This window comes from Nycticebus coucang, chromosome 11 (genome assembly GCF_027406575.1).
Source record: "Nycticebus coucang isolate mNycCou1 chromosome 11, mNycCou1.pri, whole genome shotgun sequence".
Classification (NCBI taxonomy): Eukaryota; Metazoa; Chordata; class Mammalia; order Primates; family Lorisidae; genus Nycticebus; species Nycticebus coucang.
In genome coordinates this window covers 43,689,931-43,702,890 of record NC_069790.1, presented here as the reverse complement: position 1 = coordinate 43,702,890, position 12,960 = coordinate 43,689,931, and the positions used below count along the sequence as shown (strand labels likewise).

Here is a 12,960-nt window from a genome sequence, read left to right as displayed (position 1 = left end):
GCAGCAAGTGATGAAGTTTAGAGAGGCCAGGACTCATACCACATAACAAGGCACCAGGAGAAGGCTTCCCCATCTGAAATCTCACCAGCCTTTTTATTGTGTTTCAATAACATTTACAACATAGCATGAGCTGATTCATCACGATTACTTAGGAGTCAAGGAAACTATGTCCCCATATGTGGCATATGGGTGGTCTTGTGTTAAGAAAGACCTAACGGGAAGAGTGTGTAGGGAAGTGGGCAAATGGTCTAGGTTAGAGTTAACTTTTAAATGGGAACATATACTGTATTTGGGGGGAGATGTTAATTACTTTTTAATCTATACTGCTAATCTATTCCAACCAGCCCAGAAAGCTGGTTTCTAATCTAATCATCTAATGTGTTCAAAATTTGCTAAGCATTCCATCCTTGCTGTGATCTTCAGTTTCCAAGATAAGAAGGCAGGCTTTTGCCCTTTGTACTCCTTACAAAGGCTTCACTGCTTTTCCCCTTTGTAATGTTTCTAGCAATTCTAGAGTCGCTTTCAATTGTAATTGATGTAGCACTGTAAGGGCAATCCAAAAAATATAAGTTTTTGGGACTGGCCATGGCAGGTACTAGTTGTGTGATTTGGGGATTCCCATGAGGCGTCTACAAGCCTCAGACTCTTTTGTAATATGTAGGACTGTGTGTTCTCAAGAAAGGTACATCAGATAAAGTAAAAATTACTTGGTAAAGAATAAAACACAGCTTAATAGCAATTATTATTAAATAACTAATTGGTCTTCAGGATACTCTTTTACAATAAAGATCATGGAGATTTTATATAGGAAAAAGAGTCTTATACATACTTTGCTATGATTATGTTACCTGGTAAAACTGTTTAATTTATTAGAATCAAAAATTTCTCTCAGTTAAATGATATATTTTGGAAAAAATATTTTTTAAAGTATTATAGTTGACCGTGGCTGAAACTAAAAAGCCAGACTTTAGAGAAAGCATCAGTATCCACACTCTTCGCATTTAACTTATTAGATACATGAGCATATTTCTTGAAAAGAAGGGATGATTGTGCTATCTAATCTCATCTAATCTTGATGTAATAAATAAAGTAAGTCCTTTAGATAGCAGGACTTGAGGGGATAGCAGAGAGTAAGCATTGCTTATCCTCCGATTTAGTAGTAGATGGGCTCGAACATCCAGGGAGCTGAAGCGTTTCTTATAGTGAGGCAAGTGGATGGAGGCCTGATGGGAGTGGCAAGGCTCCTTTTCTTCTTTTTGGCAGAGGACATGTCCCTCTGGCACAGAATGATTACAGAAGTTTCAGGGAGAGTCTAGCCCTGACCCTACCCAGCTGAATGCATCTGAGATCAAGCTCTCTGAGAGAGTTGGAAGAAGAGTCCACAATGGTTAAGTCCAGAGGTGGCAGCATCAGGCAGAGTGGCTTTTTTTAAGAAAAGGCTGATGGTCCTCATGAGGGTAAGAACATGGTGACAAAATGAAAAATGAAACTGAGGAGCTTATGAAATTGAAATTGCTGGGGAGGATACTGTGAGTCAGGCTAGTTTCTGGCAGAAACGATGTGAGCTCATATTATAAGAAATTGGGTTAAAAAAATGGAAGTGCAATCTCATTTTAATGTCATGGGCTAGTGGGACTGCCAATATAAAAACAATTAAAGAATGTGTCCAATCTGCATTGCCAATGAGGATTATTATATACCTGTAATTACTCTGTGTAAACATGTATTTATTATGCTTCAGGTATATCCTTTACTCTATTTTCCCACTTTACTAAATCTAAAGTGGGTTTTACAGACTAGAGGCACCTAGTCTCTAGAAGTGCATACAAAGCACAAACTCACATTGCAATTGTTTTAGGACTCTAAGAAAATGTTCATCTGAACAAATACACTTTTTCCCTTCTATTTCCCTATACTCCTCTTTCTCTACACACACAGAGCGATATTAATGGAACTATCATACTGACAAATTAAATTTGTAGGTTGTCTTCCTTAAGAAAGTTTTACATTGAAGTTTTAGCCTGTGAAAGCTCATGGGAAGGGCAGAGAATGCCACATTATCTTATAATAAGATAAGACTCCTTATCTCTTCCCAACACGGTTTTCAGTTTACATGCTGAGATTGACAGTTCTGAGAAAAGTATACATCAGAAAAGCCCCAGAGGAAAAAATCTCCGGTCTTTCAAAATGTCCTACACTGCATTCATTGAATTAGGCAAATACAGTCATTAATTCCTTGTTAATGACAAAGATAAATAATTTTCATATTATAGTGTGCTAGAGAATATAAAGTAGTGGCTTCAAGTTGAGCGGCTGTTTGCTATAAGCAATTAAAGGTTAGTGAGACAAACAAACAAACAAAAAATCCCATTTAGGCAATGTACATACATAGGCTTGGGAAGGAATGGCCTTTTGCAGAACCTCATGATTAACCCAACTTTTAATATTCAGAAGATTCCCAAACCAGAACCAAGAATAGTTGGCCCGTAGTTGCTTCTCCCTGCTGTCTTATCAGATAGTGTATTTATCATCATTTATTTTAAATCCTCATTTATGGCAGAACTTATGGATATTCCCACTGGGATCCTAAACATTCAATTTGTTTACATATTTTGGCCTCTTTCCAGATTTTTGTGAACGTTAACTGATCCAAGAAACAAATAGGCGGAAATGTCTTTGAATAGCATTCTTTTACTGTAGGGTCATACACATCTCCATTCAGTAAAACAGGCAACTGAATTCCTGACCCAAGCAGTTCAATAACACATTTTTAAAACTCAGGTGGGATTACAGAGAATAATATTCTATTCAGACTAGAAAAGAAAAAAAAAAAACAACAACTATGACCCTAACAAGGTCTTAAAAACACACACACAGGATGGAAAAGAAATTCCTCTCAACTATTGAAGAAAATGAGTTAGCACTCAGATTTTATCTTCTATTTCCTCCTTTTCCTCAAAGGGATGTTTTGTTATCCACTTAGACCTTCAACTAAATTAAGGACTCCAATGCATATTAACAGAGAAGCAAAAAATATAGAAATAAAAACTGACATACCAATAAACCAGCCCCTTTCAATAGTCCATTTTATAAGGAGGTAGGACAAAGAACACATAATAGATAGCTCCAAAATGGCAAAACTCCAGAAACCTCATTCAGTTAATCTACTAGATGCTTTGCCAAAATTTATCCTTATGGTCTACATACTAGTGAAAATTCTTATAAAATGACCTATATGTGGAATCTCAATCATGCCTTCACTCTGGTCAAAAAAATCACTAGGATTTTCTTGTTGAAGCTTTGCCCCCAGGTTCAACTTTAATGTTGCAGAATGGAAAATAATGGAATACATCCAGGTAAAATTCTGGATGTAGATTTAAATCAGACTTTTTAAACCTTAAGAATAGTCCATCCTATTTGTGATTCAATTCCCTGAAATATTGTGTAAAGCTGGCCAGGCACGGAGGCTCATGCCTGTAATCCTAGCACTCTGGGAGGCCCAGGCAGAAGGATCCCTCAGGAGTTCGAGAAACAGCGAGACCACATTTTCACTTAGAACAGAAAAATCAGGCATTGTGGCAAGTAACTATAATTTCAGCTAATCAGGAGGCTGAGGCAGGAGGATCACTTTAACCCAGAAGACTCAGGTTGCTGTGAGGTCAGCTGAGGCTGTGGCACTCTATCTAGCCTAGGCAACAGAGTGAGACTCTGTTTCTCCAGGAAAAAAGAAAAAAAAGAAAAACCTGGGCCATTCTGGATTCCCAAACTCGGTTTGGCTTCCAGTGTGTTGGGTGATCATGAGTTCTTAATCTCTGCATCTGCCAGCTCATAGTGAACATATCACAAGGTTAATACAGACCTACCTTACTGAGACCCTGCCAGGATTAATTAAGGTTAAATAAGAATAAAAATATTGCATTTGACAAGCCAGGTTTCATCGATACTGCCAAATAGACCCAGATGTTTTAACAACTGTTCAGATTATTTGGTAGCACCTTAAGTAGAGAATTAATTTGCATAATGCATTTCAGCTATGAGGACATTTTTAAAAATCAAAGATTTCAGTGTTTCCGATGGGAAGGGAGAAACGATCTGGCTCCACTCTGGCCTCATGCATCAAACTGGGCATGATTCACGCCCAAATCTTCCTACTGAGCAAACAAGGGTGAACATACGTGATGAAGAGAATCCCATGGCAAGGGAAGACTTACTTTCTTATTCTTGGATACTTCTCTATACTTCCTTTCTCTTATAAAGATGGTAAATGGATTAAAACTTTTCATATCTTGCTGTGTTGCTGAGGCTTCTTGTGGATCCAGAAGTATACACTTTTCTAGTTTTCATCTTCCATTTTCATTATCCAAGTATCCTATAATTCACTGCCTGAAGAAATCCAACAATTTTAGATCTCACACAGATGGCATTGGTAATAATCTTATATGGGCATCAGTCTTAGCTGATTTCACCAGTACGTACACATCCAAGAATGTTCCAAATTCTGTCAGGAGTGATGAGGGGAAAAGGAAAGGAAAAGGACAGAAACTATGAGAAGTAATGGGCTTTACCCATTTTCTTTTCTTTGCTATTAAAGGAAAAAAACCTGACACTCCCTTCTTTGAGAGTCATTCATTAAGGAGTCTTAAAATGGTATGATTTGTACTGTTGTTTAACACAGTGCTCAGGAGTATAAGGTATGAGACTAAATAACAAAATATGAATTCCATTTCTCCCACTTGCTGCCAAGTTGACTTCGAATAAGTTTTTCAGAAGGTATATGCCTTTTTTCCCCCATCTTCTAAATGACAATGGCTGCACTACATAGCACATAGTTATTAGGAAGAATAAAGAAATTCTATACATGTAAGGAACAAAGAACAGTTTTTGGAAACTAGTAATGATTCAATAAATGTCAGCTATTTTTATTATCTATTTTAAATGCCCATATTCTTAATTCATTATAACTTGAGATCCAAGACAGTTTCACCTCTTTTGAAAACTTTTCTAAAATATTCAGTACTATTTTTATCCTGTAGAAACTACTGAACAGGGAATGTGTTCACTGCAGCACCCTCCAGTACTTTGGGATCACTGCCCTAACAATTTTCCTATAAGCATTCTGCTTCCAGATACATGCAAGGCTTGTGAGGACAAATACATTCTATACTGCACACTGCCACAGATTTTCTTTCCTTAGTTACCAATTGGTATGCAATGAAAAGACTGAAAACTCAGTACTAGGAGAAAACAATGAGGATTTATGCAGCTGACATGTCTGCTGGAGGTCAACTAAACTGGGCTAGAGGGCTCTGCTTAACTCAGCTGAGCCTTTCAGCCATTTGTGGCTTAGCTGGTTGTCAGCTGACTAGGTCCTTGTCTTTCTCCTGGACGTGGCACGGGTAGGCTGGGCATGTTCTTCTCGTGACGATGGCAGAAGCAGAAACACAGCTCTCTCTAATGCCTAGTCTCCATGGCATACTGCCACTTCTGAAAGCAGGTCACATGATGTATCCCAAAGTCAAGAGGTGATTATGTTCCTCCAGTGGAAGGAAAGGATTACTTCTGAACAATAATTCAACTCACCAGAGACACTGTTACCTAATCACAATACTTGTTTGACTGTGCTTGAGTACAGCTTTTATACCCTTAATTACTAGGAAACCTGCTAGAGATGAGGGGAAAAGGAGAAAGTCTAATTGAGAATTCTGGTTTAATAATTTATTAATTTTTTTTTACAGAATAATAGTTCTGGACTTCAAATTCTACAATATAAAGTATCACATTAATATATGTATTCTGAGAATGTTAAATTTGGTTTTTCAAATGTGATTTAGTTGAAAAAACATGTACATATACACGAAACATAAATGAAAATGCCATTAGATTTTAAAATATAATTTACTTACATGTTACTTATTTTATGAAGAAAACATGTAGAGTCTTTAATAACAGTATTTTACTTCTGAATATGCACATAATTTTCACAATTTTGAAACATGTACAGAACATGTGTAAATGCTACAATGCCAAACACCACTTACGTAGCTACTTCAAGTTCACTGATCTTAAGCCATACTGACAATTTTTCATTTATTCTGTTTATTTTCAAGTTAAACTTTTATATAACTTCAATCTTTCTTCTCCCAAATAGTTTCCTGAACATTTTAATTAAAATGTTATGATTTAAGCTTCTGCAAATCCACAGTCTCAATATTAAAGTAAAATTTACAGATTTTAATGTAAGAGAATGTTCCATAATTTGATATTTATAGCATGATTGCTGTATTTAAATAAAGTAAAATTTAATAGTTACAATAAATTAACATGGGAGAAAAGTTTTCCTTTTAAACCAATGCAAAATGTTTAACATGATCACGGTAACAGTGGCTCTGACAGAACACAAGGGTCTGACTCTTAATCTTTAGATAAGAATACATGTAACAAGTCATTCTCTCAAATTAAGCAGTTTTATGAGGGGAAAAAAGTCCTCTTAACAGTATGTCACTACTCAAACCATTGCTCACACTATGTTGAATTCCTAAAAAGATTAATTTTAAATTGCATTTAACTAAGTAGCAAAAATTTAGAAACATAATAGTCTTTCCACAAAATTTTCCATAGCTAGAAGCAATTTCAGCAACCTGAAGGCCTAATTACCATTATTTTAAAAGAGATTTTGGATACTTTACTAAAGAGAATGTTCTCCAACTCTATCCAGGTTAATACAATGATGTAAAGTCTCCATCTTTTTATGGCTGAATAGTATTACGTGGTATATATATATATATATATATATATATATATATATATATATATATACACCACAGTTTATTAATACATTCATGGGTTGATGGGCACTTGGGTTGATTCCATATCTTGACAATTGTAAATTGGGCTGTGATAAACAATCTAGTGAAAATGTCCTTATGATAAAATGATTTTTTTCCTTCTGGATAGATGCCTAATAATATGATTTCAGGGTCAAACAGAACCCTATTTTGAGTTCTTTGAGGATTCTCCATACTTCTTTCTGAAGAGGCTGTATTAGTTTATAGTCCCACCAACATAGAAAAGCAAGTATCTAATGTACTCAATACTAATATGAAGCCAGTAGAAGAATTAATACAGGCCCACACAAGAGAAAAACTCAGTTTGATTCAACGTGGGGGCAGAGGAGAGGAGCAAGGGCGGAAAGGAGAGGAGCGTGGGTGTTTGGTGTGCTCTCACCTCAGGGCACAATGTGAGGGTACCCAGCACACCTCTTGGGTGAGGGGCACAAGAAAAACAGGGACCTTACCTAACATATGCAAACATTGTTTGGTCTGAAATCTAAAAAAAATAATAATAATAATAATAAATAAAAAATAAAGATAATTTGGAAAATAAAGTGAGAATGATAGCTTTTACTGAAGTAAATAAATTTACAGAAGCAGTGATAAAAATAACAGCAAAGTTGCTTCTGGATCTCTGAATGAAATAATTTATCTTCATAAGACAATAATTCTGGCCATTCCTTTCACCCTCGGCTATTGTACAATTTATGCATGTTGGAAAGATTGCTGAAAAGCCCGAAGTTCCATGATTTCATCGTGTTTGTCCACCCTCCCCTCTCCTTGTCCATTCCTCCAGCACTCCCTGAGAGCCTCTTGCTTCTGACTCACAGGCTTGCTTTCGGAAGTCTTTGCCAGGAGTCATTATTAGATAGTGATACAAGGGTAACACTTATTCTCAGTCCGGAGTTTAAGCCCTTCCTTGTTACCATGCAGTTACTTGATTTTTACCAAGCTAATTAAGATCCCTGAGCTCCAATTTCCCTATCTAAATAGTGAAGGATGTGGAGATTTCTTTTTCAATTGCAAATGCTGTCAACTGCTTTGTAAACTGTAAGGTTGAAAGACTATAATCATTTTTTAGGCACATTTAGTATTTTATTAACTCAACTTAATTACACTAAGTGTTTCCAAGTGCCCAGGGTAAAGTCATATTAATTACCCCAGGATAAATTCTTGTCTGCTATGATATTCTTTTATTAAGTTGAAATCTATGTCAATTAGGCAGCACCCCACAGAGCAGGATGCCCAGTTTCCTGCTGCCTTCTTAAAAGGCACTCTTTAAAACCTTGATAACATTTCCTCTTCTGCCTTTATGGGTACTTTCAAAGTCTTAAAATATTTCAGGCACAGGGTAAGGACTTTGCAACTGTGCCTTTCAATGCCTTTCACCACACAGTTAACTACCTAAACAGGCACAAAGACATTATACCCAAACTACACATTGTCCACATATTTTTATCCTTGAGAATTTGAATCAATGGATTTTAGGTTTCTTACCTCTCTCAGAGAGAGAGAGAGAAAAAAAAAAGGTGATCCCAGGAATTCAGATCTAAATAATACATTTCATTTAGGAGAATGAATTGCATTAATTATCCCATGCACATTATATTCTACTCATTATTGCTTAAATATAAAACATAAACTCTATTACATAGATACTTGAAATATATAGGGAAACATCACCCAACATGTTAAAGAAATTCTACCATGTAGATACAGTCTATCTTTAACTGACAACACTTCATCAACTTCTGTAATTTCCACAGGCAACCTAAACCCTAGAATAATCTATTTTAATCTGTTGGTATAAAATAAAAGTATGTATAAAATAAAAGGCATCTCTAATGACTAGAAACATGTAATTAAAAATGTAAGGAAAAATACTAATATTTAAGATGTATACACCAATGGTAATTGGAAAGAACTTGGTTTTAAAAGTTAACAGTATTTGTATCAAAAGAATAACCACCACTTCAACTCTATATGATGCACAACAGATTCTCCAGAAGATGACTAACCAAAATAATTTAGGAAGCTTTCTGGACCTTTAAAAAGCCTATTCATAAAAAAATAGAGACCCTTTGAGACAATGTTAGCAATAATTATATTTCACAAACCAAGGAAAATATTTAATATATAATTTAAAAATAACAGAAAACCATAAGGAGATTCCATCTCCTACATGAGACAGAAGGGGAAGACATTTGATACAAGGACTTTCATTCACTGTCAACTTCTCTTTTTTTTTTAAGATGGGAAAAATTTCGATGAAAGGCAAAAAGATAAACCACCACATGTTGAGAGGACAATTTTAGAATTGAGAATAATTCTGAAGCTTATCCATTAGCTTTATTACAGTGTGATTTATTTTCATAGAGTTAAGGTAACAGCTGAAGTTTTCTTATTCCTTAAAAGAATAGCTTATTCATCATTATTTCTTTCATGCCTTTGTGGAAAGATTCTTTAAGTGAAGGTTATTATTTTCTATTTATCTACTCTTTTCTAGTCCAAGCAATTAATATTTGACATACACAAAAATATATTTGCTTTACGGGTGCAAGTATTGATCCACTTCTATAATCTAAGTATCACATCCTACAAATTATAAGATGACAAAGAAAACAACTTACACAATCTACCTCAAACAACGGGGGGGGCACAACAGAGATACTTGGGTTGGTGTTTCAAAAAGCCTAATGGGTCATTTTCTGTGTTCTTCACGCCACCAGTAGCTGACCGACGAGTCCAGCATTTCTTTCTTTGATTAAGGCAGTAATAATGACGGCAGCTTGCTTTAAACTCTCTTGCAGTTTCTGCTCATCCTGAAAAGAAAGGATGAAACAATAATTGTTTTAGAAAGAAAAGATGTCACATGTTGAATTTGATAAAGAGCCACTTTTTAAGGTCATCATGGAATCTGCTGAATGGATTTGGCATTTTATAAAGTCAGATCTTGGCCACTGGCATGGACTCAGTCCCCCAAATAAAGAGGAAATGCTTTTGTAAGCACTGTTCATTACAGACCAAAAAATATCTGCTAAAGAACCAAGGAAAAGCACTGGCACAATTTCAAATGCTAACAGAAAGAAACAAAAGATTGTTTTCCCTTAATCTGATCTGACAAACTTTGGCTCTTCACTGAAGTGTGAATATTTCAAGGATGATGCACGGCTTTTCTCCTTAGCGTTTCTGAGTGCTCTCCAACTTTGTTACAAACTGTGTGTGAGCACTGGTGGGAGGAGAAAAAAACCTTGGTTGCTGTTTCTGGAGTGGGGGATCAGGCAAATTTGTGAAACGAGTTATTTCACAAGTTGCTTCTGAAATCATATTGGCTATGAAAATCTGTTTATGCTAATTATTCAAGCTTCTTGAAAGTATAGGGAGATTATATGAAGGGAAAAGGAAAGTGGAAAAGAGCTAATACCCTCTAGTCTCTGTGCTGTGAACTGTGCTATCAACATTTTTAAAAAGAGGGACATGGTAACCAATTTCTAAACTTTGGTATCATCCTCAATACCTTACCCCATATTCCAACATTCACATATTTTAAAATGTAGATCTGATGACATCACTATCCACCCTAAAATCCTTTGATTAATACCTTTAAACCTCAAGATAAGGTCTGATCCTTTACCTGGTAAGAGAAAGTCTTTTACCTTTCCAGCCTCTTTCTTAACATTTTCTTAAAATCATTCAATTCTCCCAGTAAGAAGGACTTACTGCTTCTCCTTCCTGTTGTTTCTTGCCTCCATATATACCAGGCTGAGACATGAAGAATAATGCCACTCAAAATGCCACTGCCCCCATAACACCTCTGTCCTCAATGACTGTAACACTCTCAGGAATGGTCTCCCTAAAGTCTCTTTCTCTTCAATTCCATTTTCTACACAGCTGTCAGCATACTTATTTTAAAATGTAGACCTGATGACATCACTATCCAGCCTAAAATCCTTTGATTAATACCTTTAAACCTCAAGATAAGGTCTGATCCTTTACCTGGTTAAGAGAAAGGCTTTTACCTTTCCAGCCTCTTTCTTGACATTTTCTTAAAATCATTCAATTCTCCCAGCCACATGGAAAAAACAGGTATTTTTCTGTGCTTGTATTCCTTTGCTCCAGCTAATCCCTTTGTCAGAAAAGCTTTCCCACACCTATCCCAGTTTAGCTGACCCTAATTACTCTTGGTGGTTCAACCCAGGTATCAGTGACTCTTGAAAACTACCCTGACTCCTACCTTCCAGTCCAGTTTGGGTGAGGCAACTATGTTTCCACAGCTGTGAATTCCTCTAGCACACAGCATTTTAATAGTTTTTTTAGTAAACCATTTATTCTGCCAGATAAGTTTTTGATGTAAAGAATTTTTTATTTTAGCTTTGACTATGGAACCCTTAGCTCAATGCCTAACACATGGCGGCACTCCAAAAATCACACCAGATTTAAGGAAAGCAGGCTCTGGCTGGGATAGAGATAGAATCGCCCTTTCAGTTGAATTGATTTGTTGACCTTGACTGCTGCTTGGTTACTTTGTTTACTCCTATTTGCATATTTAGCCTGAAGCCTGACAATAGTACAATGGATAAATCAATCAATACATAAATAAGGAAGCTTCATCACTACCAGTGGGCCTCCACTTCCTAACCTGGGTCCCTCACCCCAAATCTTGAATGTATGATGTTGGTATTTTAATGGAGATTGCACTGAATCAGTAGATTGCTTTAGGTAGGATAGACACTTTAACAATGTAGATTCTTCCCAGCCAAGAGCATGTTCTTCCATTTGTTAATGTCTTCTGCTATTTCTCTTGTTAGGGTTTCATAGTGCTCTTTGTAGAAGTCCTTTACCTCTTCTGTTAGGTATGTTCCTAGGTATTTCATTTTCTTTGAAGCACTTTGAAGGGAATTCTGTCTTTGATTAACCTCTCGACTTGGCTATTATTGACATATATGAAGGCTACGGACTTGTGGACGTTGATTTTATACCCTGAGACATTACTATATTTTTTGATCAATTCCAGGAGTCTTGTGGTTGAGTCTCTGGGGTTCTTTAAGTATAAGATCATATCATGAGCAAAAGTGACATCCTCCTTTTGGATGCCCTTTATCTCTTCCTCTTGCCTGACTACATGGCTAGACCTTCCAGAATTATGTTGAATAGTAGTGGTGATAGTGGACATCCTTGTCTGGTTCCACTTCAAAGGAAAAAGCTTTCAGTTTTACTCCACTCAGTATGATATTAGCTGTGGGTTTGTCACAGATGGCTTCAATCAGCTTAAGAAAGGTGCCACCTCTGCCTATTTCTGTAAGTGTTCTTGTTAGAAAAAGATGCTGAATTTTATCAAATGCTTTTTCTGCAACTGTTAAGATACCATATGGTCTTTGTTTTTTCTTCTATGGATATGGTGGATTACATTTATGAATTTGCATATGTTAAATTAGCCTTGCATCCCTGGGATAAAGCCTACTTGATCCTGATACACAATTTTTTTAATGTGTAGCTGTAATCTATTGGCTAAGATTTTATTCAGTATATTTGCATAAATATTCATTAGTGAAATTGGGCTGTAATTCTCTTTTTAGTTGGGACCTTTCTTGGTTTGGGAATCAAGGTGATGTTTGCTTCATAGAATGGTTTGGAGAATGTTCCTTCCTTCTCAATGTTTTAGAATAGGTTCCGCAGTATAGGTACAAGCTCTTCTTTAAAGGTTAGATAGAATTTTGATGTGAAGCCATTTGGTCCAGAGCTATCTTTGTTGGAAGCATTTTTATTGTTTCTGCTATCTCAGTGCTTGATATTAGGGTTCTAGAGATCTATTTCTTCCTGATTTAAATCTAGGAAGATGCTATGATTCCAGGTATTGGTCCATTTCCTCCACATTGTCAAATTTTGGAGCATAGTTTTTGTAGTAGTCAGAGATAATCTCTTATATCTCTGTGGTGTCTGTTATTTCTCCTTTTTTGTTTCTGACTGAGGTTATTAGAGATTTCACTTTTCTCTTTCTAGTTAATCTGGCCAAAGGTTTACTGATTTTATTTGTCATTTCAAAGAACTAAGTTTTTGTTTTATTAATTTTCTGATTCCTTGTTTTTAATTTCATTAATTTCTGATTTCATTTTGGTTATTTCTTTTATTC

The 12,960-nt window shown here is 35.9% G+C and overlaps 1 protein-coding gene across 6 annotated transcripts in view; it reads right to left on the bottom strand.

The window, feature by feature from the left end:
* Positions 1-6,810: 6,810 nt before the first annotated feature.
* The window catches only part of CRPPA (CDP-L-ribitol pyrophosphorylase A), a 387,693-nt gene continuing 381,543 nt past the window's right edge, over positions 6,811-12,960 (bottom strand). For 5 of the 6 annotated variants that reach the window (XM_053553590.1, XM_053553594.1, XM_053553595.1 and 2 more), the window contains one exon: positions 6,811-9,652. In XM_053553590.1, the coding sequence (XP_053409565.1) occupies positions 9,548-9,652 (105 nt within the window). In that variant the 3' untranslated portion in view covers positions 6,811-9,547. The remainder of the gene's footprint in view (positions 9,653-12,960) is intronic. The other variant, XM_053553593.1, reaches the window with a different exon arrangement.